This window comes from Orbicella faveolata, unplaced genomic scaffold (genome assembly GCF_042242905.1).
Source record: "Orbicella faveolata isolate gen_17 unplaced genomic scaffold, um_ofav_v1 contig_3, whole genome shotgun sequence".
Taxonomy (NCBI): domain Eukaryota; kingdom Metazoa; phylum Cnidaria; class Anthozoa; order Scleractinia; family Merulinidae; genus Orbicella; species Orbicella faveolata.
Genome location: NW_028301558.1, coordinates 15,107,501 through 15,134,362, shown reverse-complemented (window position 1 = coordinate 15,134,362; position 26,862 = coordinate 15,107,501). Strand labels below are relative to the sequence as shown.

Sequence of the window (26,862 nt, the reverse complement as noted above, 5' to 3'; positions counted from 1 at the left end):
TTCCCTAAATCGAGGCTATCTTGTGCCCAGATCTTTCGCTCACAATTTAATTTCACCACTGTTTTGGTAATGATAAATTGTTTCGATCTCCGAGAAGTAGATGTGGGAAAATGACGTCTTTTTCTACTGCAACGCTGGAAAAAAAGTTAGCTGATCTATCCAACACGCAGCATAGTGTTCAGACGCTTTCGTTGTGGCTCATTCACCACAGAAAACACGCTAAAGCGATAGTACAAGCTTGGTATAAAGAGCTCGCCAAAGGTAAGCAATGGCCGTTTGTTTAAACCTCGTGAGGGAACAATCCATCGCTCTAGACTGCAACAAAATAGGCTTTTTGAAGTGACAGTTAACTATCGCTCTGACATGTTTCGAATAGATTCCACTTATCACATAGACAATTAAATACTTATTTAAGCTGCTTAAATAGGCTTAAACCAAGCTAGCCTAATTTTGGATGCAGGTTTATGATAGTACTTGTAGGAAAATGCCATGCCTGTCTATTCCCACCCCGGGGGGGGGGGGGGGGAGGGGGAGTACTCCCAGAAGAATTTGTTGGGAATGTGCGGCCCACTTCCCTAAATCCGTACCCTATTTATGACCAAAATCTGTGATTTTCCCTACCCTATTTATGACCTGACCAAAAATATGATGCCCTATTTATGACCATTGTGGCTGGCACAGCTGCCCTAAGCATGATTTATGAGGGGCTTTTGTTGATGATCTTATCCATAATGAGGAAAAAAGTAGCTTCTTCTAAAGACATACGCAATTGAAGACTAGAGGGAAAAAACCATACCCTATTTTATGACCAAAATGGTCAAAATTGATGCCCTATTTATAACCAAAATGGCTGAAAAACCATACCCTTTGGGGCCACACATACCTATATAGCTCATATAAGGGAGTACCCCCCAGGGAAGGGGTCTATTCGAAACATAGTCATGTCCTCACTGGGTCTTAGAACCCCCTGAAAATGCAGTGAGAGCTTCCTTTTAAGGTTACTTCCCACCTTCGCGTGTGCCCTTCGGGAAAAAAATTGTATGCGCGCCAGTTTCAATAGAACTCCAACAAACTATATATCATAAGAAAGCTTAATAAATGTACTTTATGAAAAAAATACAATTTTAGCAATGTTTTCTTTTAGGAAGTGTCAGGAGGCGGTAAGGCGTGAAACGACCGAGGCTTCTTCTATTGAATTTATCGGGTATCGGATTCCGCAGTACGAGCAAAATGGCTGCACAGTCTTATTCACAAGCCATCATTCAACAAAAGTGTGTCCGGCTTTTTCGATATTCTGATTGGTTGTCTAGATATCCACTTCTAAAGTTGGAGTAGCTAAAAATATGCGAGACGTGTTGCGCAAATGGAGGCCACGGGAAAAATGTGTTAAATATCAAAATTTCCCGACACACTTTGGTTTGTCATTATCTCTGGAATGTTCTGGCGAAATTTCATGAAAATCCATCAAATCTGCATACCCTATAAATTCGCTCAAAGTGGATGTATTCCTCCAAAAATCAAATGCGAGATTTTAGGTTGTAAAGGTTTGTAAACAACTCGTGCCACGCCCGGAGATTATCACGCCTAATGAAACCGCAAACCAACGGAACAACAGGACCTCCTAGGGTCTATGACAACAGATCAAGATTTCCCGGGAAAAGCATCGCATTGCAACATGTTTTTTTTATCTCGCTCAGTGGAGTTCAATTCAGGATGGCGACGTAATATAATAGGCAAAGACGCCATAGGCAAAGGCAAAGGCAAAACCCGCGCCAAAAAGGTTTAAGGCGGAAAATGTGCCGCTGAAAAACAAGACGTTAAGGAATCGACGGACAGCTTAAAAAATACCCTTATTGCTGAAATGAGTTTCCTTGGGTGGGTTTCATTTTCTTCATCACTTCCGCCAGATTCCGACGAAGAATCTTGTTTGCAGCCTGCACTGACGTTGACTTTGATTTTTAAGCTACTTGCTCCAAGGATATTCGAACGTTCCGGATCTTCAGCAGATGTCGAGATTGTCGAAGGCGTTTGGCCAAACCAACAGCCTTTGTCGCTTTCGGCAAGGTTTTCTTTTCTTTCCTTGACAATGTGGAGCTTTTTCTTTCTTCTTTGGGCCGGTTTATTTCGTGTTCTTTACCCAAGGACTTTTTTCTGCTTTTGATTTTTCCATAGGAGTTAGCGGAGAGTTTCCACGTGGGAATTTTTGTCAAGTGCGTGATGTAAATAAAAATATGCAAATGACATGAAATTTGAGCAATGAGGGTTTGCCACGAAAATTTCCCCAGGGTTCTCGCCCGTTGACAAGATTGTGACACCTTCCTAGTTTATTAACTTTATTTGAAAATACTTTTTTTCTAAATAACTCGGCCGCTTTTTGAGATTTTTAATGTTTTTCTTTTGGAAACACTGGATAAAATGACGAACTTAAATTTTGTCCAATAAAAGAAAAAACGATTTTTTTGGCCTCTGAAGGGGGGAAGTAACCTTAAGTAACCAGGTATCTGACCAAAGAAAATATGGACAGGCATTTGGTCTGAAGACTACAGCTATACAGCTCTTTTTTTTAAATGACTTTTTACCTACTAAGCTTATATCTGCCATGGTTACACACCAATTTCTAAAGCCTGTGGAGGAGGCAGTACCTGCTGGGTGTTCAGGAGGTTAGGGTTAGGGGTCACTGTACCTGAATCTCAAATTCTTAAAATGTTAAATGCTCCAGAAAGAATGTCAAATATTAACGTGATGATGCACTTTTATACAAATTATTTTTCACATACAGTCTATTACAGTCTTCTGTTTGTTGTCATTTACAGCAAGGTCAAGCAAAAAGCTCACATTCCTATTTCTTGCTAACGATGTCCTTCAAAATGGAAAAAGAAAGGGGACAGAATTTTTGGGTGAATTTAAGCATGTGTTGCCTGCTGCTTTTCAGCATTGTGCACAGTAAGTAAATGTAATGTCCAGCTATTACGTAGGGAGGAAAAGTCTGCATACGAGCCAAGTGGCCCACCAGGCTGGAGTTTATCCTGATTTCTGTGGTATGAAGTGACTATGAGTATTTCTACCCCCCCTGGATGTGATACTAGTACATCGCAGGGTTACCCCCGGCATTGAATTGCGGATATCCATTTATACACCTGTGTGGAGAGAGGCACTGTGAGAGTGAAGTGTCTTGCTCAAGAGCACAACACACTGTCTCCAACGAAGGCTCAAACCTGGGCAGCTCGATCTGGAGATAAGCACACTAACTGTGAGGCCACTGTACCACCCACCCAGCTATTAAAGGTTGTAGAATTCTTCTCTGCCTGGTTAAGTTGGCTAAACTGGCACTGAGAACATATACCTTGAAAATGGAGTAGTTAGTAATTAATACAAACATTTCAGCTGTATTGCTTGCCTAGATAACATGAATAGCAGTTACTAATTTATTACAAATAACTCTTTGATCAAGGGGTGGAACAGTAGAAGCCATCAAAGGTCTTGAAAGACTAATCTCCATATGGACAGAGAGAAATGTGTATGACGCAACTTTCCTAGAGAGACTTCACAAGTGTTTAGGTGAGAACAAGTGAGTTTACTTAGAAAGCTCTTTTAATTAGTAATGCGAGCTGTGCATGGTCAGTGGACATTATGTTACCTCAGCGAGTGTTGATTCTTAAACAAGGGGGTTTAAAAGCATTTAATTTTGCAATATTTATTTATCATAATTATTATTTAATTAATAGGTCAAGAATCAGACTCACCGCCACCAGAGAAGAAACAAAAGCTTCAAGATGAAAAACAAGCTCCACTGATTGAGCCACCAGATGTGAGTGAATTTTTTAAGAGGGTTTCCTATACCTCTAAAGTTTCCTTGCGTACCAACATATTAGGAGGCTGAGGCAAATAATTGATCTGTTCACCACTGACAAATCAGAATATTTTGTGATAACTGAGTTCAATGTTATTATTAATATTGTTTAATCATCTGAATACCACGTTTGTTTTCATATTTAAATCACCCTCTGACAGCTCAGGGAAGTGATCTGCCATTTTTCACATAACAACATGGTTACAATAATTAAGCTTCAGCAGAATATTATTTGCAGCAAAACGCATTTAGACGGTACTACGCATGAGCAGACCATTACTTGTAGGCAGTTATTTGCAGGACACGTGGTGGGCTCTTTGCTTGTGAAAAGGAAGAAAAAAAATGCATCAAATGATAATCAATGTATCAATGTTACATGATTATTTTGCCTGCAGCCTGAGGATCTAATTAAAGCATTGATGGAACTTGAAAACTCTGCTTCACAAGATGCTGTTGTTAGAGAAAAGATTGCTAATCTACCAGCAGAAGTACAAGATGTCTCACTTCTGGACAAAATAGAAGGTATACAATTAACAATTACTGATACAGTGTACATGTAGGTCTGGTCTCTAAACGTATACTTTAACAGAAAAAATTGCTAATAATGTTTGAAGTCACATGGTACAAATGTTTACTCAAAAACTGGAAACAACTCATCGCAAAAACTCACAAATCATGTCAATAAGAGTTTGCAGAGCACAGTTTTCTATTAAAAAATAAAATAAAGTTTTCTATTAAAAAATAAATGTCTGGTGATGACTTACAATTTCTTTCAACATAGACTTTTTGTTCAATGTATTCCTGTCTTTAATTATTAAATAGTGCTTTTTTTAATTTTTGCAGGGGGTGTGTGGGGTGGGGTGGGCCTGTGGGAAAGAGACTTTTAATTATCAGTGATAAGAATTTCATTAGCTCATGCTCTATAACAGTGTATCTTTAGCTAAAAGAGTTCATCTTGTAGTCTTCATTTAGTTCATCTTGTGGTTTCTACAGCGATAGAGAACACTCTTTTCATTTGCCCTTTAGATAAAGAAACTGGAGACCGCCTTTCCAAGATTGTTGATGAGGCTTGTTTATTACTTGCTGACTACAATGGCAGACTTGCAGCAGAACTGGAAGACAGAACAACAATATCCAAAATGCTGGCTGCATTTATACAACTTCAAAAGGACAAACTTGCAGAATCAGAGAAAAAACTTGAAGTAAGTAAGGGAATAAGTTGAGAGGAATTTGTTCTCAGAAGCCTTAACGCTTCTCCTTTGATAAAGCCTTTCGTGACGCCTGGTGGGTGACACGAATAGAAATTCGTGTATTGAAAGGTCTCTGTAGGTTTGAAATGAGTTCGCACGTCAAGAATAGATTCCTTATTGAATCTGTCACCTTTGTACACTTTCGTGTCCAAGAATGTAGTTTCAGTTTCTGAGATTTCAGCCGTGAATATTATCGTTGGGTGAAAACTGTTTGCCTTTAGAAGGAAGTCTTCTATTTTATCTCTACTTGTGTTCCACATGGATATGATGTCATCGATGTATCTTTTCCAAAAAATGGGTTTTGTGTAGCTTTGTCTGAGTATTTCTTTTTCTATTTTGGCCATAAATATGTTAGCAAAAGCTACGGCCATTTTCGTTCCCATGGCTGTTCCATGAGTTTGGAGGTAATCTTTTCCATTGAATTGGAACGAGTTTTCTTGTAGAATCAGACTTAGCATTTCTCTTAGGTACCTGCTAGGAATTGGAGGGTTCTCCTGGTAAAATTCTTCGTATGCTTCGCATACAGTGGTAATACCCTCCTCCTGTGGTATGTTCGTGTAGAGACTGGTGACGTCCATAGAGACAAGAATGGTGTTTTTAGGCAGTTTAGTCTTTTCGATGAAGTTAAGAAAGTCTGTTGTATCTTTAAGATACGAGGTTTGCTTTTGTGCTATTGGCTGAATAAGGTGGTCAACAAAAGCTGAGATCCTTTCTGTAGGGCCGTCACACCCTGATATAATTGGTCTACCAACAGGTGTCGGTTTGTGAATCTTTGTAAGTGTGTAAAACACTGGTATTCGTGGAGGGTCGGGCGTTAGGGAGAGCCATTTAGCCGTCATTTCGTCTATGTGGCCTTCTTGTAGTAGTGATCGAATCAATCGGTGAACTTTTTTGGCCGTGGTGTCAACCATAGGTTTGTCTAGGGGCCGGTAGTTGTGTATATCATCAAGTTGGACTTGACCCTCGTTAAGTTTATCTGTTCTGTTCACACTACTGGGGAAATGGCACCTTATAGATAATCACCCGCTACTGAGAAAAATCTTTAAGGAGCCCCCCATCATCTCGTATCGCAAGGGAAAGTCCCTCAAAGACATCCTAGTTAAAGCTAAACTATGAAGGCTTTATTACTTATTCATCCGCGAACGGCAGGAGTCGTGCAGGCTTGTCAACACTTTTATCATGCAATCAGACTGTGAGTAATTAATTATAAGGGGTTACCCTTAGCCCAGTCTTACTGGTGTGTTTAGACCAACTTGACTCTTGCACTTCTAAATTGAAATTGATTCTAATAGCTAACATTATGACTCATTCTTTCTTTTTAATTTCCCAGGAATACAAAGCCAAACAGGAAAAAGTTCAGTTAGTGAGACAAGAACTCAAGTCCCATTTAGAAAACCTTCCAGACCTGACCAAACTTCCTGATCTCGGAGGAGGTCTTGCTCCTCTGCCGTCGGCAGGAGATTTATTTGCATCTGCTCAAAGATCATGACGGCGGTCAGTTCTGCTCAGGAACTTCCACATAAGACTTTAAAAAAACTCGCATTCTCCATAATGTTTGACTGGTATATATAATTTTAATAATTTATAAATATTTCTTGATATACCTGTAATTGTGCCTGGGTTGATATAAAACGAGGTTGAACTTTACATACTTAATTCTTCCCTTGCTCAAGAAAAGTCTGATATTCCACTCTGACAGATTACAAAATAAATACTGTGGAATCAGATTTCTCTAACCCTCAATTTCTCAAACCTCTCACTAACTCTAACCAAAAATCATCATCCTTGGAAGTGTTTCATTGTAATCTACTGTAACCTCCTGATTTCTCAAACCAAGAGTCGTCCCCCTGGGATATGTTTCCCTGCAATTTTCCCCTTGATATCTCAGCAAACTCGTGTACTTTCCCATTCCAATGCATATTTTTCTTGGTGGTTAGAGAAATCCAATTCAGCTGTATGTAACTCTAGAGATCCATATCACGTATCTGATTACAACCCGTGGTAACAGTTATCAGGGTTGAAGATCACCCCTTTTGCGTGAGTCTTGCGTTACACCTGCTTTCAGTGTTACATGTGTAGGTGACATCTTTCGACCATCTCTCAACATTCCATCTTTCAACATGCTATGTAAACGGCTGAAATACCGTTTACCTGTGAAACTAGCAATTTTTCCGGTTATTAGCGGAACAAATGACAAGTATATGATAATTACTGACCTCAAATGAATGAAGAAGATTGTGGACTCCCAATTTACGGGATAATTCAAACGACTTTAGTGTAGTTGATCAGCTTTCAATAGTGACTTCCGGTAGAATTTGGCTGCTACCACTGTTAATATTCGAAAGATGTAAACATTCAAAGCAGTCGATTTATCCCTCACAGAATTTTTTCTTGATGCTCCTAGCCTTAGTTTGATGTCAAATAAATCCATCCTTCATGATTAAACGTCGAGTTCAACCGTAAAGAAGCCACTTGTGCTTACATTTTGATGTAGGCCAGGTTACATAGCATGTCGAAAGATGGCATGTCGAGAGGTAGTTACTATGCACGTAACACTGAAAGTGGGTGTAAACTCAGTATGGTATACACAATGTGCAGTTCCAGGAAATATTCATACTCCCCTCACAGAAGGGATTGGAATTTCCTAGGGGCTGGGGTGGGTTCTCTAAGACCAAAAATATTAAAAAATGTTTGAAGCTTAAGTGGAATTTCCAGAGGGCTGGGGGGGAGGTGTCTTAGAAAAATCCCTTCTGTGGTGGAGGTATGGACATTTTCTGGAGCTAAACAATACACAAACTGTTAGAGGAGTCACACACTCCTCCTAATAGTCTTGGAGCCTCACTTTACAATCCTGCGTGAGTAAGCTAGATTGCTAGACTTTTGATATTAAATAGGAAAGCAGGGCTGTCTACAATACCTGGCTGTGGCCAAAAATCACAATCCCTTCATGGTCTTTGCTGGCTAATCTGATTGCTATTAGCTTGACTCTTTTAATATACTTCGTGACAGCCCTGGAGGAGGGGAAGGAAGGGAAAGAACAAAACTGCTAATCTTACCAATGCTTTTGGCTTGGGTTGTATTTATTGCTTGGTTCTGAATTCTCTTGCCTATAGTAAGGAACAAACACTCAGTGACACTGTATGGATACAGGATCTACATAGCCTTGTAGCACATGTGCTATATGTACGTTATTACATACATGTATGTTATTACACTATGGGAGGCACGGTGGCCTCATGGTTAGTGCGCTCGTCTCCGGATCGAGCGGTCCGGGTTCGAGCCCTGGCCGGGGACATTGTGTTGTGTTCTTTGGCAAGACACTTTACTCTCGCAGAGCCTCTGTCCACCCAGGTGTATAAATTGGTACCGGCGAACTTAATGCCGGGGGTAACCCTGCGATGGACTAGCATCCCATCCAGGGGGGAGTAGAAATACTCCTAGTCGCTTCATGCTACAGAAACCGGGATAAGCTCCGGCCTGATGGGCCACTTGGCTCATATGCAGACTTTACCATGTTATTACACTATGGGGGTTAAATTTGAACTGTCTATTGATCTGGGTAAGAACTAAGTTTATGGAGAGAGGAATTTGGTTAAGGTACGTAGAGTTAGCAAAAACAGCCAGGTTTTCTGTATGGATCAAAGAACATCCCTTAACTGTGAGCGATTTCTCTTTGCTTTAAAAGCCTTGAGCTTGAAATAAGTGTATGGCGGCTGCTCAAGCAAGCAGAATTTGGTCACCAGATTGGGAGGGGAAGGGCTCTAGAGCGTCGCTATGCGAGCGTCGTATATATAGCTATATTTTACATGAGGAGCTGCTTACTCGTGGACAACAAAAAAAGACAATTTTTTTAAGTGAAGACTGGATATCAAAAGTACACTAAGCTACTATGAAAATGAACCTAAAGTTACTTCTATTTATAGGTACTTGTAGAGGGAGGTTTCTAAAGGAATGCACTAATTTTTATATTGTATATATTTAAAACAATAATTTTTAGCCAGTACTTTTGTCGCACGTTTTTAGGCTCATTGTGGGTTAATTTCTATTCAAGTTTTAACGAAAAATATATTTGCATGTAACTTGTAAAATTCATACAAGTTAAAAACGCGTTTTTGTAGAAGCAGCAAGCCATTTAGGCGTTTTTTATAAATTAGTCTCCCCAACTTTCATTTTGTCCAGATTTTTGCCAAGTTTCCCTCGTTAATGATATCGTGCTCAAGTTATCGAAAATAAGCCTCACACACCAAGTACTTAATGTTCTCAAAATATACGTTTAAGGCTTCCTATCAAGACGTCTAGCTGTTAAAAAGTTGGCCTCTAGAGTAGAGAGCCTGTGCTTACTTTTTCTATTACAAGCGTCTGTAAAGACTTGCCTGAGTCATTTTTTTCGTTTTTGTTGTTAACTTAGAAATAAAATTTCCAGTCCTCGATTGTGATTGGTTTAAAAAAACTCCTTTTTTCCACTAATTCACTTGCCAAGTTGTTATCGGACAATTGAATAAACCAATCACATTCAAAGTTGTAGTTTAAATCAACCAATCACATTCAAAGTTGTAGTTTAAATCAACCAATCACTTTCAAAGTTGTACTCAGCCAATCCCAATTTTAGAGCGACATTAAACAATTTACGTCTCCTTTGTCAGTCTTTTAATGCAAATTTTCCCTTTGTTTCATAACTTGGCTATTCTTTTCTCGGAAATTGCAGTTTTTACGATTAATTGTAATAAAATTTCGGGTCGTCCAATTCGGTCTCAATCTCGTTCCCAGAGCCCACGTGTCTTTTGGTCAGCGCCGAGACACGGAGCTTCGTGTCTTGGCGCTGACCAAAAGACACGTGGGCTCTGGGAACGAGATTGATTCGGTCTGTAATCATACTCGTAATAAACAAATCGGACTCCCGCTGCGCGGTCGTCCGATTTTGTCATCACTCGTATGATTACAGACCGAATTGGACTCCACTCAGTCCTATTACAATTACTTATCATAAACACCCTAAATACCTAGGAAGAGAATTTGACCATGGACATTGCCTCATAACTTTTTCATGGACATTGTCACAATTTTTTTCTGGCTTCGGCGTTGGAGAGGTCGTCTAGTCTTGGGTTCAGAGGGTTTTCATTTTATTTTGACCACTCTCTGAGCGAGAATGACGAGGCTTTTAGGTTATCTGAAAAAATGTTCACAGTGGCGAGGACCACTTCTGCTTCCCGTTACTAATGACAATTTTTTACCGTCATTATTGCTTCTCGTGGAGAACTTGTAATTTGGTATCAGTGGAAGAGAGATTGCAAATCATCTCCGTTAATTTTATCCGAAAGCAATAAAGACATTCAAACTTTCAACTGATGCTTATTTTTTCATTATCCCTCTTAAGTTATTTTTAGATTAGTACCAGCTTCAGAAATCCCAGGAGGATAGGACTAACCAATCATGACACGAATTTTACTCTTTACTCACGTGAACTGCTCAAGTGGCGTTTCGCGCATTTTCATATTCCACGAAAACAGCCACGCAACGCGCGTGCAACATTCTCCACGGAAGAACTGGGTACCATATTCAAAAATAACACGAGAACGACTTCCCTGGGAATAAGGATTATATGGTGGATTAACTCTCTCAGTCTTCATCTCTCTTGGTTTTTCTAATTAAAGGATTGTGATGCGAATACGTGAAATTGGGAGCGTTCTAGAGGACGATTATACGTTCTGACAACGTCATCAAGCAAAGCTATAAAACGATTGATTGAGTAAACTACTGCAAAGCTGTCCCACTGTGAAAGTCTTGGGCGCAGAAATCCTTCCGGCAACAAACTCCAAGCTCCGGAATTATCGAGAATTAAGAATATAAGCCAACAGGCTTATAATTTAGTTACCAGCAAAGCTCTAACTTCTTATCGTAAACCTTCTGTGATCATGAAGGGCATGATTTGTATATTTTCACGTAATTGTCGTGTATTAATAAATTTAGAGACGAGACGTTCATTCTACAACAACCATACAACTTTTTTTTGTGTTGCTATGCCATGTTGTGTTCTTGTGCGCAGGAAAAAAATTCCTAGACTCGACCTAGACACAAATGACATATCTTCGAATCAACAGTTCATAACCTCTTGCTTCCGGGTGAATACAAACTCAAACATTTTTGGAACGCAAAATTATTTTCCCTGCACAATACTTACCCACCAAAAACGCCTTTTCAAAAAAAAAAAAAAATGCAAGCTTAGGGTTTATCAAGGACATTTTAATTAGTTCTTTAATTTACAACCCTGAGATAAAAACGCATCTATTCTTGGCCAATGTGCCTTGTGCTGCAAGCCACTATTAGAGGTACCAGGCAGTTGATCGCTAGCCAAAATCGGCGAAAACGTTCCCTTTTATAAGGGAATAACAGAATAACTTTGATATGGAACAGTTTACCTGAAAATATTAAGGATTCAGACACTATAAGCTCTTTTAAAAGTAAACTTAAGTCTTTTTATTTTACTAGACTTTTAAATGTTTTTGATGGTGACAATTTTCGTTCTTTTAAATTAATTTGTCCTAAGTGTCGCCGTGTTAATATTTTCTTTGTCTGTACTTGTTAATGTTGATTAGTATACTTTAGATTGTATTTGTGTTATTTAGATTATTTGATTTGTAGTTTAGTCGGGTCAGGGAAGGGTTTTTTCGGGATATTTTTTAGGGGGTTGGGTGTGGGTGTATTAACCAAGTAGGGGACTTATGTCCTATTGTTAAGCACCTGTACTTGTACGAATCCTAACAAATAAAAATAAAATAAAATAAAAAAAACTGTTTTTAAAAGTGAAAATGGACGAAATTAATCCGCGTCAGTAAACTAAAGACGCATCAGAATTCCTATTTTCGTGGTGGATCAGTTTTCCATATTATTGTATAAACGGAGCTTTATCATTTTGGATAGTGTGGGCGAGCGATGAACATACCGTAAAAAAAGGGGACAAATATCTTAAATAAATACTAGATACTAGCAGTAATCAAAGATTAGAGCGGTGCGTTCACTCGCGTACTTTGCATGTTTAATTGGACAAATATCTTGAATATATCTGGGGAACAGGGATGGAGTACCTCGCAGTGGTGAGAGCGCTCGCCTCCCACCGTGGCTGCCACATGTGGGTTGAGTTTGTTTTGGTTCTCGTCCTTGCTCCGAGGGTTTTTCTCCGGGTTCTCCGGTTTTCTTGCCTCCACAAAAAAAGAAAAAAAAAAATACCATACCCTCTGGGGCCGCACATACCTATATAGCCCATATAAGGGAGTAACCCTCCACCCGGGTATTTCGTCTGTTATCAATCCCGGGGCTTGTTTATATTAGGTCTCACAGAGAGGGCCTTGTAAAACATTTCCTAGTCGAAGTGTTATCACGATCGTGTACCATAAACAAACTGCTGATTGATATTCACTTTCAATTACAAGCTCAAACTCCGAATAAGACTGAAAACTCGACTATCCATTTATAGTTTGCGAGAGGCGAAGTCCCTAGTCGATGGTCGTTAGGGCTTACGGCTAACATATCAGAGTCAATAGAAACTGACAACGTGCAACCAATTTTTTAAGCATAGCACCCACACTTGCTGTTCTATTAAACGTACAATGTCATGAAACTGATTTATCAGGCTGTTTTGGACAACACGTTTATCAAAAGAATTTAAAACACATATCATAGAGACGTGTCGACAGCGGATACTAAGGCAAAAAAGAAATACACACCCTTTTCGCCCTGCTCGAACTTAGTTAACAATTCGCTTATAGAAAACAACGGTTCACAGTCTAACTGTCAAATTAAACCACGTGTAGAAGACTCATGAATAGAACGAGAAATTTTGTGATAACGAGTAAGACCAATGCATGGTACTCACCATATTCCTCAAACCCAGAATCTACCATGACAAATTCCAAATTAAATCGGACATACTTTTACACTGAGGTTCAGTCAGGAGAGTTTCTCTTCAGTATAAATTAACCTTTACAACGTTTTCTTAATTTAGGCGAGTGGAAAAAGTGGAGAGGGGTGAGAGAGGAAGCCACATCAGCATTAGTTTGTTTTCGTGCAGGTCTTCTATCCTGGTCGAATTGGAATTTGGAGATGTTGGTTTTTGTGGAGTAAGGAAAACCGGAGTACGTACCCGTAGAAAGATCCTCGGAGCAAGGCGCGAACCAACAACAAACTCAACTCACATGTGGCATCGGGCCGGAATTGAACCCGGGCCACATTGGTGGGACGCGAGGGCTCTCATCCCTGCTTCCCATTCCTGCTCATTCTATTTGCTGTTTGTCATTGCTGTCGTTTCAAGCTGCTGCATAACTGCTAAGGCCCCGCCCACACGTATCCGGATATTTTTGAATCCGCAACTTTTTCTTTCCGGATACGGCTTCCATCCACACGCATCCAGCGAATTCGGCATGCAGCGAATCCGGATATTTTTGCTAGTGTGGACGGGAAAATTTTTGAATCCGCAAAAAAAAAAGGTTGCGGATTCAAAAATATCCGGATACGTGTGGACGGAGCCTAAATGCGGTGAGTTGAACTTTACAGTGTTGCTAATTTTGGCCTGCTGTTCTTATTTCTGATACACAGATTTTATTTTCGAAGTCATTTATGGGGTAGCGTTATTTTTTGACGTGACGACGTCGTCAACCGCTCAGGGTTAATATAAGCCTTAAACGAGAGAAAATGAGGGACTTAAAACAATCGCCTAACTTTGGTCCTTTAGTCGAGTCTCCGCTAACAAGCACCTTCCTTGAGTGGACACTTAGTAATGGTCCCTGTCACATACAAACACTGTATTTTTTTACCTCCCGATTCTCTTAAGAGGACACATTATACGCGTTTGTCGAAGTTCTTTCGTAAAATTTACTTTACGATGTTTCTCTTCCAACTAATCAACAATTTAATGATAAATTCATTAATCATGGACATTTTCAGTCTGACCTAACTTTGTAATAACTTTGATAACAACTGAAAATGAGGCGGGGAAGGGTGTGGGTGAGTCTTAAGTCGAGATATTTCGATCTGAAGGTTAGGGAATATTACCATTTTATATTGAAATTCAAACTATTTTGCAGTGAAATGCGGTAATAGCAATAAAGAAGTTAGTCAAAATTCATTATTTAATAACTGTTTTTAATCTTAGTCCATTCACTGCTGCTCTTTATAACTTTGAGTATTAATTTAAACTAGATCAAACATCAAGTCGACCAACATCGGGCTAAGGAGCAATGCTTGAGCACTTTAGTTTCCAAGCCTTCATAATGTCAACTCGACGTAGGTTTTCTAAACAAGACTAAGAGCTACCTCCATGGTTTAATTAAATATATTCGATTTGCATAATATGTACGAATTATTCTAAGATTCATTTGAGGCGTTGCAACTAAAGGACAAATTATTATTTCTAGATTTGATTCCAGATTAACATTTTGGAGTTTTCCCCTTCCGATGAAAGCGGGTTAATATGGAGCCTGAATATAACTCCAGGCGGATTATCAACATAACTAGAAAAATTCCCTTTTCCGTATTTTGTCTTTTTAAGATGCCACTTAAATATTTTAAGCCACTACTCGCGATAAACATTTTTAGTGAAGGGATGAATACTTTAAATATCTATTCCTCTGCACACGCGAGCTAAATACATTATAATAGCGATCTAATCTTCGAAGTACATTATTTTTGGTTAAAACACCAAACTGATAATCTTTGTGTTGGTTTAAGAACAAACTCCGGGTGTTTATCGGAGTGAGTTAGAGCCCTGTCACGGAGAGGAAATGAATGTTTAGATCTTTGAAATTTTTTAAGCTGTCAGAGGAAAAAGTGCCAGTTCAGGGCGAAATCGCGTCTTCTGAAGGTCTCTAGGCGCGCCAAATGCAACTCAATGCTTTACGATCGCGTGGCAAGTTTTGGAGTGCTTTCGACCACTCGCGTCATATTTGTGGATCATTTGTAGAAGATCATGGTATAGTTATCCAAAGGAAATGGTTATGAAACGGGTTAAAATTATTTTTTGTTCGCTTATTTTGGCCTTCACCAAGCACAAAGCACATTAGTTGCTTACTTCTGTGCAAGCAAAAAACCAATAGTAACCTTTCTGTGATGTAATTAACTCACTGGCATAGTATCTGAGCCTAAGACAAATGCTTTTACACGGTCGTAGACCTCCCAACATAAACCTTGTGATCTTTGGTTGCTCTTTTGAAGTTTGCCAGGCTTCATAACCATTTCCCTCTGTTAACTATGATAGTCTGGAATCAATTGCTTGGACGAATTAATTTTTTCCAGAACGTCACTCTTTTCTTGGACTGCCCGTCTTTTAAAGTATAATGGATGAATTTAATTGCGCCTAATTGGCATGAAAGACTTATTCAGTTCAGTTATTGCACTCAATATGAGCCATTGTTCAATTCATTCTTCTGGTACACAATGTAAAATCCGTCCGGAGTAGTTCTCCAACCAGACTCTGACTTCTTTGATGTTGTACGCGAAAGGCCCAGGCCCTCCCTGATACACTATTCTATTGTCCCGGATGATATAGAGCCTTTCAGGGCTTGCGCCATACGCCAAGTTAGCGGCGTCCAGCATGCTGTCCACTGCTACGGGGCACGGTGGATTGTGGGACAGAAGTAGCTGAGCTGCCGCGCATCTGTCTGCTTGGGTTTGATGCCTGGGAATGTTATAATTGTTCTGAAAGAAAATGCAAACATTGAAATTGCTGGAACACGTTCTGAATCTAAGGTTACAGACAAATTTGCATCGACTCTTTTCCACGGGTTGTTAGAAACAAATGCCTCTTGGCTTTGAGAACAAAACTTCTTAAGATATAGAGCTTCATTTATGGCCAGCTCCGTGAATTGGCAAGATGCACCGAATCCAGCGATGCGATTGGCTAACTGAGCGGGCAAGATGGGACTATTGTGCCAGCTCGGAATTACCCGCTGTGTACCGCACGAAAACAGGGTTCTTCTTCCATATAATTAATCCTTTATTGACCAAGCTTGTTCGGTCAAGATGGCTGGATACTGGCCTCATTCTTTTTAAACACCCCCAATAAGGAACTTAGTCAATATCCAGCCATCTTGACCTCACGCTTGGCCGATAACCCATATTTACAATCGGAGAGCAGAAGCTTTTCTTCTGCGCAACGAGACTCAATCACGCTTCGTGATAAAATAGAGCACACTCCATTTCTGGTTCAAAGTAGCCACTTTGAAATAGCGAAAAGGCACGCCTATTTGCGATAATGAACACTGAGTTCTGGGCCAGAGAGCGACTGAATTTTTCTATTATGACGATGCCGACGACATTTTGGCGCTACAGTACGCCATGTACGACTATGAAGCTAAAATCCCGCTAGAGACACCGAATTTTCTCATGACTGTCAGACTGACGATAAACTTGCTTCGAGAAGGAATCAATTTGTGAATAGGTAAAGACCATGTCTAAGTGGCAGTAAGGTTCTGTGTTGTTCTCAATTGCGAGACCGTATACCTTACTCTGTTCCCGTGGCAAACATGAGATGTTCGCAGTGCACTGTGGGCTTGGCAGATTGCGTACGGCTTGGAAAAACACACTTCATCAACGACCTAGATATCGTGCACGTTTCGCAATATTTTTTCAGAGTGGGAACACGCCGAAGAAAACACGATATTTGCAAAAAATTCAAAAACGAAAACGTAATTTAGGTAAATTCTCTCGATCGTTTGAATTTGACAAATTTCCAAAACTGAAGTAGCCGGGTAAAACAAAGACAATGCTCTGTTTTGACGCCAACTTAGGAACGACATAATTCGACGGAAGGGATTATAAGGCTGATATCGTTTGCACGTTAAGTCTTATAATATAATATGATATACTATACTATAATAGATTTTAGTGTGTATACGCAGTATATCTCTGTTATTTTAACTGTTAAACCCTTAAACGACGGCCTTCAGTAAGCGGTTTAACTGTCCTGTTTTTTGTAAATTTTCTGTTGTATCGTGATGTTAGCCTTTTCTTGAAACAGTTATGGCCATTGACGCGCCTAGAACTTAACCAAATAAAAATTGAAAAATGTAAACGCCTGATGTTTGCCTAAGATTTTCTTAAGCGATTTATATTCAGGTCGTCTCACTTTGAGCAGAAGGTACGTGAACTTCGCAAACTCGCGAGGGCGGTTAATTTTATCAGTCAACTTCAAATTGATAGATCATGATAAACAACTAAAGCCTCATCCACATTACGCGGGAGGAATTTGAAAACGGAGGTTTCACTCTGAAAACGGATCAAATGTTTTCCGTACTCACTACGCCGGAGGAATTTGAAAATGCAACAATCAGCGGCCATTTTGGATTTGTGTTCGAAGAAAATCACATGATTATCGTAACGCGTGACGTCATCGTTTTCGAGAAGCTCCGTTTTCAAAATGTTTTCCGTCAACACGAAAACGAAAAGCCGGGGTTTTCAAGTTCGAAGAGCGTTTTTGAAAAGCTCCGTTTTCGTGACGGATTAGTGGTACGGTAGGCCAAACCGTAGAAATAAAGCTGCGTTTGCAAATTTCTCCTGCGTAGTATGAACGTTGCCTAATTGTTTCACCTGCAACTTAAGTTCTATCAAGAGAATATATCTCTTGGTTCTATCCATCTTCTCCGACCGAAATAGATTTCTGTTCTTAATTAGACATGAAAACTCATCCCTCACTTCATGAAATACTACTAGGAGCTTGGATGGCTAAATTTTCAGTGGGTGTATAATCTGATGTTGGCAACTCTAACGCATATTTCTGCCCGTCAATCTTTCTTTAACAGCTGATTCAGTAAAGAAATAGCATTTCTTGGTGCAACTCCCTTAAAATATGTCATTCACAAACTATTTTGGTACGAATAATTCTTATTACTCTATGACAAAATGCGAGATAGACTGTCTCTTTTTCAAACCCTCTGGTCATGGAGAGAGAGACGGGGTGGTGGTGCGTGGGGGGGGGGGGGGGGGGAGAAGGAAATTGGAAAAGCAACATGTGTTATTGGAGTAAAGGAAAAGTGTCATTGATGTACGTATTAAGAAATTTACATCCCTTCCTCACGTTGGGATTTCAAGAAAACCCTTGCTATGATGAAATGTGCGGCGCAACATCAGGAAGTTTTTACGTCTTCAGTAGTTGTAACAGTTTGAATAGTTAAGTGCTTCAGTTAATTTTTTAAACCTATTTTTATCTTGTGCATTTTTAACTTTATCCGAAATCGTTTGAGTTTCAATATGTTATTGAACATCTTATTTTCTAAAGGACCACCTAGGGAAAACCATGTAATTACTTGACAAGCACTTCCTCTGAAAATATATATATATTTTTTATCGTCAATATTGTGTTTGAACAAGGCAGTTCGAGCATCTAAGACTTTGCTGATCCCCTTGTAGGTCGGAAAACGTTGTCTTAAAAGACAAAAGTACAGAAATTCTTGAAAATGCTTCTTTTTTTCTGTGTATTTTCTTTGATGATGGATATCTTGCAGATTAAGTACAGGTGAAACAAATACATTGCATGCAACATCATTTTCTGTCTGAAAATCAAACTAGAGCGGTTTGAAATTATATTATGTCTTAGGATTAAAAGTCTGCTAGTCTAGTTGTAGCCGATTGCGGCTATTTTTTTCCTTAATTCCTTGTTTGTTTTTCTTTGTTTCGCTCTTACTTCTCGTCGCCGAAACTTAATAGTTTTTTTTAATTTGCTAATAATCGGTGCCTTCGCGTTCTTTGAAGCTTATCTTGGGGTTCTTTGTTGTTTGCGATATAAACGGGAAAATAAGGATTATTTTATTATCGTGCAATTAGTACTGTACATTTTCTCCTGTTTTGATATACGAGAAAAAATTACTATCAATTGCTGTTTTGTTTCTTTTTCTTAATTTTCCTTTGGTGACCCGATTTTGTTTTATTGTTGCATGTTTACAATCATCGTCCTTTTAAAGCGCCTTATGTTTTTGCAATGCTGTAGCAATTTATGGTCATGCAAATTCTTAAAGCTTGTTGGAGCACCTGTCTTAGAAGAGCAAGTATCTGAAATATATTTGGTGAAAAAAGACAGTTTCTTGACTCAAGTGGCCCAACAACTGCACAGCTTCCAAAGAATCATCCAATTTTAAACTAACGGTTGAGTTTGAAAACGGATTGTATGTCAAATAAATGCAAATACCAAACGACCGTGATAGAATAAGAGAAATTATTTTACTTACAAAAGGCCACCCAAACAGGGCATCAAAATAGAGAAATTAACCCAAAAGAAAGTTGCAAACGAGATGCTAAAAGGAAATCTCAGAAAATGGAGGGGAGAAAGTCATCTCACCATCATGCAAAGTGACTTCAGCACAACAGACACAGAGAAAAAAATCTGACTCTGAACTTTACTTTGGGCTAATAAAGCACATTAATCCCAATAAGTTAAACCGAGATAAGCAATTTACACCCACATATATATGTCGAAATGCTAAAAAACGTGGGGGTTGCGGGCATAAATTCAATTTAACGTTATTAGATAAAGAACAAGGTCAGGCGAAATAGGTGAAGGGGACTTGTTTCGATGCTGTGAAAATGAAACAAACTAAACATGGTTTTACAGACCCACAGGGACACATGCAGCGAGAGATTATCGTAACATGGGCGTGTTCGGATTTTTGTTTGTAAGGACAAAATCCACCTTCTGTCATATCAAGTTTATTTTATCATTCAGATTGTTATGAAATTCTTTTTGTTCTTTACTCTTCATGGTGGTCTAAGCGAAGACGTAACGAGCGTCATTCTCAAGTGAAATCGATAGTTAAATCGCAAACTGTACCGGAATAATTAAACATTGAAATATGCTCTTCGATCGCGACAAAATGTTATCGATTTCTTTTAGTGAATGTTTGGATTGTAGGTAATTTCGTTTTCAAAGTGTTGGCCTTGAACTACACCTAATTAGGCAATCTTGTACGGATAAACGAACAAATGAAATCATGAAACGAGTATTAGATAGCCAATCAGAAACGAAAACGGAATTGTCTAAAAAGACTTTTTGAAGAGCGATAATTAGTTCAAAATCCTAACTGACGGTGAGTCGGGGACAATAAAGAAAATAGCGCCCTTCTTGACGTGAAATGGTTTGAGGTGGTTTAAATAACTAGATCGTATCGCCCCTTCGGAAGAAGATTTAGACGATGGAAAATACCTTTTCAAAATATTAGCATCTAAGAAATTTTAAGTCGCTCTAAGTAAGACCCAAGGAAAACATGCGTGTAAGACCAGAGCAAGCCAAGGAGGAACGTATATAAGTAAGAAATACGCTTGCCAGCGATTGGGTGCCTCGTAAAACTAATTTACATGCATGAGCAAAGTTAACATTTGATACAGAGATGCTAAAGCCGGCAAAGATTAATCTCAGTTGTCCGGCTTGTACTGGCAAAACTTTATAGCTATTCCTGTGGTGACAGGAACTTTTACGTTTCGTTTTAACGTAAGCAGAAACAGGAACAACAAATTAAGAGTGACGTTCTCCGGATGTCTTCATCGACGAATTTCGAAATTCAACTCGCATATGATTACGTCAGCTTTCTTGATGTCAAAAATGTGCACCAGATGGAAAATGTATCATTATGAATGTAAAACTTTTCTAACTTAATTGTGAGGAAAATTATTTGTAGCAAAACGAAATTAACTAACCTTAAATGCCCAGCCGTCTGAGGGATGTGCCTCCTCAATGTACACTATGACGAAATCTGCGATGTCGGCAAAATCGCGAACAATTTCGCCGAACTCGCGCAGTTTCGTCAAAAATGGTCGTCAGCTTGAGCTCCCAAAATTTATGACCAGGGGGCGTCCGCACTTTGACGTGTCCAGCAGACGAAAGCACTTCTTGCCATCCACGGAAAACAGAGGAGAGTTGTAAGCCTTGGCACCGAGTTTTGTCTTCTTGTTGATGTCCAAAAAAATGAATCTCCACAATCCTTTTAGCATTTGTCGCGTGAACATCGTGTCCCAATAATCATCTTGTGACATCTTCAGGCCGAGCATGCTATCGATTGCGTTAGATATTAGACGCTTGAAAAAAGGAAACACCCTTAAAATCCATCCCAAGCAGAAGATCAAAACCAGTAGAGAATACAGCGTGAACGAGCGCAGCTTCTGAAAGATGAAAATCATCTTTGCGCCGCGCACTCGACGCAATGAATGCGGGAGCTAAATGGATTTGTGACCTGTCGCTAGCAGCTTTTATATTTGTATTTATATCTTTCGAATTCAGGAAAAGGTCAACAACTTTCACTCACATGGCAGGTTGGAAAAACAACAGCGTTGACTTCGATTTCCGCAGAACAATGACATGAGTACATGACGCGTTATGGATGACTTTGTGCCTCGACTTAATTAAGATTTCGTCCGAACGATGTAAAAATCAGCACAGTGAATTCAGGGACTTGATTTCTTCGGTGTGTCGACGTAGGGAGCTTAACGGTGTTTTGTTGCGAATAGGTATGTAAAGAAGCCGTGATGATCAGGTGGCGATTTGAAATCCCACAGATAAACACCACTGCTCGTGACATAATCCTCGCGAACTAAACACGTGACACCCAGAGGAAGCCTCCCTCAGACAGTAACCTGTTCCCGGCGACAACTTGACGAGAACACGCAGTTGTAGGAACAATAATTTTGCCCTGTTTTAGTACAAGATTTAATGATTACAGTGTTGATAGCTTGGTAACTGATGTGCGTGAGAATCCGAAGGGTTTGCAAATGAGATGGCTAGAAATGGGATAGTCAGGAGAGCGAGGTCATCGACAATTTTGGATTGAATTTCTGCCGAGAGTCGACCACAATTCAGCCAAAGAGTGTTTTGATTAGTTATCAGGACACAAGGCGAGCCAAAGAGGCTTGCAAAACGTTAAATACGTTGCATAAGATCATGAAATTCGTTCATTTTGCAGATCAGGTGTAGATAACAGAATTTCAGTTTTTGCACAGTCCCACCGTGAGCAATCTAAGACCCTTATCTCCGATCGGGCTGCAGTTTGCAATAATATGTCACCTTAATAAGAGTAGGTTCTTTTCTCAAAGAAATTCCGCCACCTATCTTCAGGATTAAGGAAGTAGATTGAAGTTTGCGTATACGTTGCGTGCTAGGTATCAAAACAGCTTACCAAAACACGGCCTGCACGGAAAGGCATCGAATCTTCCAGATCGGACACAAGTCCGAGCAGTTTGCGCCTGCAGTAAACTGAGTAATTGGGTAACTTTGATGCGAAATGTTGATAACACCTTATTATTCCGACCTTAGTAGCGTTTGAGCTACCAAACGGGTCTTTTATTTGATCTAAATCAACTTTAAACAATGTTCGTGCAAATGCGGCTGAATGGGTAAAGGTTGCGGTGCAGGTTACGGTAAACAACGATTAGGGAAATTGCTTTAGTTACGTTTTTAGGAAGCGTGGATGGGAATTCCCAATTCCACCTCCCAAAATTATTAAACTCAAATAGCTATGCGGCCTGTATTTTTATACGGTCGCAAAGTTGGTAAATGACGCCATAAAGAAAAAGAAACAGTGAAAAAGTACCTGAATCTGTGTGTGTGGCTGAAGACGCCGATGTTCTTGTAAACAAATCGAATGTCCCACTCAGGAGCGAAAAAGACGAAGACTGGTGTTTTGACTTGTCAAATGCTTCCTCCTTAAAATTCACGGGAATATGACAACGGGGGTCCCTCAAGCCAGCGTATTGCATAAACGTTTGTTGAAACGAAAAAGACATTCCTTCACGCAATAATTAATTTCACCTTCATGCCTGTAAAAAGTCGTGGTTTGTCGGAGAAGTTCCGATTTTTCACAACAGGAAGCCGCGTGTAACTAAATTAGGCTGCATTGGATAGTGCGGTGGTCATTGGTTTTTTGGTCTATATTAGAAATTCCAGTAGAGTTTGTTCTTTTGAGAAAAAAAAAAAAAACTTTACATGAAAAAAATTGGGGTTGGGCATCGTGAATTTGTAAAAGATAAAGCCGAAATTGTCATTTTGTAAAGCAGGCCCGTCAAGGAAGTGCATCGCGCTTCAACTTGCATTCTAGTCCGTCCAATCAGTTGCACCGCGTGATAACAAGGTCATGAAATAGAACGACTCGACGAATGGTCTTGTGATGAACAAGGTTTTAAGGACACGGATTTACCACGCTTGTAACAGCGTGTCTTAAAGGGCATTAATGAAGTGTGGCCTATCGATATCATTTTAATAATGCAATTCAGCCTCTGTACCTTTTCAATTTTACACCAGATCGAACGGTCAAAGTTTGTTGCAAGGAGATCGGCATTAGAGACCTGATTACTTTCTCGGCACGAAATTCTTCGATATGACAGCAAGTGAACGCAGGAGTGTAATCTGGAGACTTCTGATGTTTCCTCTCTGCTTTCTGTTCTCTGTTAATTTGTTCATCTATCAAATCAAAACTTAGTGCTTTAAATTACTTCTGAAATCAACTTCCATGTGACAGAATCGCTTAATTACAATCGCGTGTTTTTCAACCACGCGCAATCGATGACCTTGCTCACGCCTCTAGCTTATCTGGTTTTGTGTCCGTTTTTTTGCCCGCGTCTTTCCCGGAAAAGTTCGTTGCAATATGCACGGTCGAAGCATGTGTTTTTATGTAATTGCTGATAACTAATTAACCTTACACGATTGCGGTGCTTTTATTCTTGCCGAAATGAGTAACTACCGGTTTCCGTTTGGGAAAGTCAATTCCTAGCGAACATCGATTTCAAATTAATTACGGGAAGAGCGATACAGATGGTTTCATGCGCAAAAATGGAAGGGGAACTAGGAAAGGGGAAAAACTCAAGCAAAAAAGGAAATAAATCAGAGAAAATTGTCGAATTTTTTAAAGATTGCCGGCGGCCGTGGTTCAAGCAGTATTTGACAGAATATTTTAGTTTGTGACAGCAGTCTGCTTGGTTTTCATTAGGACATAAGCACAAACACAAACACAAGCATAACGGTAGTGAGGGCGCCCACAGCATAAGCATGAATTTAAGCACATCGTGGTGAGGACGCCCAGGACATAAGCATAAGCGCAAGCACAAGCAGAACAAAACATTTCTGTTCCCCCTGTGCTTGTGCTTGTGCTTATGTCAAGAGAGAGCACCCTCCAGCAAGCATAAGGATAAGTCCGCCATCTTGTTTTACTATTTCGAGGAAGTATGGGATCGAAAAAAAACGGCAATTATCCATTCTGCGCATGCCTACGTGCTACCGTTAAGCTTGTGCTTATGTCGAAGTCAAACCAGGCGTTACTCTTTGACGTCCAATTATCCACAAAATTCATTCAGCAACGCCCTCTCGCTATGATGTTTTTAAAACACTATCTGTACGTAAATAAATACTACGAAATGCATGAAACTATAGTCGAAGATTGCGGCTTTTACTTTATTCCTCTAGGGATCCACTTGAAAATTTTTCGGAGATGACTGAATGGTGAAAATCTAGTGTCGAATATAGAAAAAAAGTCTGAGTGATGACGGGAAGAAATCGACGATTTTGGCCGTTGTTGATTTGAGCCAAACATGCAACCGTTTTCAGATAAGGTAAAGAGGTCACTTGATCGGAACCTATTCGAAAACTAGATTTTGAGCTTATCAAAACTCATCAACCGAGCACCATTATTAAAACTTTGCGCTGGTTTCAAAGGAAAGTCGCAAAAGGGTCTTAAGTGTCTCCGCCCCCAGTTTGCGCCCTTCTCGTGCCCTGCTGAATAATAAAATGATATTACCACAAGCTTTATTGCACCCAGCGTTCTTCTGCAGTAAAAGTTATTGACATTTGCTGGGCTCATTTCGTCTTGGCTATAGTTAAACGGTTACTCTTCACATTACAAATGCTTGGCAAAGTGAGTGAGCGTACTATACAACGATTAACTTCCGGAATAGTTATAACTTGGTTTGTTATCGATATTTTGTGGTCTGTTAAGGGGAAACACATGGAAAACATTTCTCTTTAATTACATCACTCACCGAAAGTATGCAGTAAAAAAAAAAAACGCTAATGTCAGTAACCTCTAACAGCTTCAGGAGTTTAACAGTATCTTCATTCTGTGCGAATCAAAAAGAAGATTAATGACCTTATTATACATAGATAGCAAGGTTCATCGCATAGCATGAAGTTTTGCATGTCTTTTATTTTTTGTGTGTCCAATGTTCAGATTCAGTGAACGTGAAAAAATCGCAAAAATTGGAAGAATTAAAATCTGCTAAAAATATATTCCCTGTTGCTTCCTTCTGTTGGTCTTAATTGGATTTCCATTCTTTGAGATGAACGATGAAAAACGGTAAAAAAGCACTTGAGAATCTTAACCCGCTGGTTTGGTTTCTGTCGTCAGTAATGGAGGGGTCAGAGACTGGCGCACATTATATTATGAATGGTCGTGAAAGGAACCCTTTAAATATACCAGAATCTCTTCATTTCAATAGCGATACTGAGAGAATACTTCGAGCACTTGTAACAGTTCATGTAGTATTTCGTCCAGCTCTTACTGTCCTAAAAGGAACTAATATAACTTAACAGTGGGTCTGAGGAAACCACTATGGAGTAATTTTCAACAAATATTTGCGTTCCTGACAGTAACTTCAGGCCTCGTTGCCGCAACGCCGGAGGAATTTGAAAACGGAGATTTCACTCGGAAAACACATGAAGTGTTTTCCGTCCACACTACGTAGGAGGAATTTCTATTTGAGGAAAACTCGGGTAGGGAAATCGCACGATTATCGTAAGGTCATCGTTTTCGATAAGCTCCGTTTTCAAAATGTTTTCCTTCGCACTCTAAAACGCAAAGCCGCCGTTTTCAAATCCCCCCAGTTTGAAGAGCGTTTTCGAAAAGCTCTTTTTTTTCCTGACGGATTAGTGTGGACGGAAGGCCTAACCGTAGAAAGAAAGTTGTGTTTTCAAATTTCGCCTGTGTAGTGTGGACGGGGCCTTAGCTTCGTAGGGTTAAAGGTAACGAATTGATAAAAGAGCACGTGAATCCAGAATGCAAGGAGTAGTCGAAAGAAATTAACACAGTTAAAAAGGTCTGTTGTAATGAATGCTAAATTGTTGTGACGGTCGGCAACAGTCCGTAGTTGATGGCGCCCCCCGTATTCGCCGATTCCAATTGTTTTCGTAGTAGGTTTTCTTACATATTCTTGTCCATTTTTAGATATTCTAGAATTATATCTTCAGCTGATACTTATCGTCTCATTCAACTCGAACTTAAATTTAGCACTCCTTTCAATACGGGGCTATAGAATTCAGTGTTGTGTTTGACCTAATTGGATTTTCGTTTTATTGAAGGTACTTGAGAGTCGACGAGGCTGTTCAGGTCGCGGACAGCTTTTGCTCGTCAGTAAAGGGGTGTAGATCACGTAGATCACGTAGCACTGAGATCAATCTCACAGACTTTCTGCGTCAAGCTACTGAGAAACCTTTTCAAAGCCTCCATGCGTTTTCTTGAGAGTATGTCTCTTACAGCAGCTCACAGTTGAATATTTGGACGAGTCTCAAAGTATTTCGGCCAACCCGACAGTGAGCCAAGCTACAGAGGACGAGTAACAGTTTACAGCGATACGCAGTATATTCCCCGAAATTCTTACATTGAACTAGTTTTGACGCGTTCGTGGGGTCAGAAAAATCAGGTCCACAGATAACCCGTTAAACCGGTCTAGACTAACAATATCGCGAGATATATGTACTCGTCTTGCGCGCCTGTCTCAGTGCATTCATGGAGCTGGATAATAAAGCGAAGT

At 39.7% G+C, this 26,862-nt stretch overlaps 2 protein-coding genes and 1 pseudogene across 3 annotated transcripts; 1 reads left to right on the top strand and 2 right to left on the bottom strand.

Moving 5' to 3' along the window:
• The first annotated feature begins 30 nt into the window (after positions 1–30).
• On the top strand, positions 31–9,737 carry LOC110041865 (regulation of nuclear pre-mRNA domain-containing protein 1B-like). The gene is made up of 7 exons (XM_020747191.2): positions 31–261; positions 2,814–2,943; positions 3,452–3,558; positions 3,726–3,808; positions 4,246–4,372; positions 4,877–5,052; positions 6,431–9,737. The coding sequence occupies exons 1-7, from the start codon at positions 111–113 to the stop codon at positions 6,587–6,589; spliced, it is 933 nt and encodes a 310-aa protein (XP_020602850.1). The 5' UTR covers positions 31–110; the 3' UTR covers positions 6,590–9,737.
• On the bottom strand, positions 5,061–6,017 carry LOC149106547 (uncharacterized; the record flags this gene model as incomplete). Its single annotated transcript, XM_089298298.1, has 1 exon — positions 5,061–6,017. A coding segment is annotated over exon 1 (951 nt), but the record flags the coding sequence as incomplete, so codon positions are not given.
• A 4,477-nt stretch (positions 9,738–14,214) lies between the features above and the next one.
• LOC110041917 (thyroxine 5-deiodinase-like) lies at positions 14,215–21,623 on the bottom strand (annotated as a pseudogene). The gene is made up of 2 exons (XR_016209881.1): positions 20,773–21,623; positions 14,215–15,786 (listed from the first exon to the last, which is right to left on the bottom strand). The product of XR_016209881.1 is annotated as a thyroxine 5-deiodinase-like (transcript).
• Positions 21,624–26,862: the final 5,239 nt, after the last annotated feature.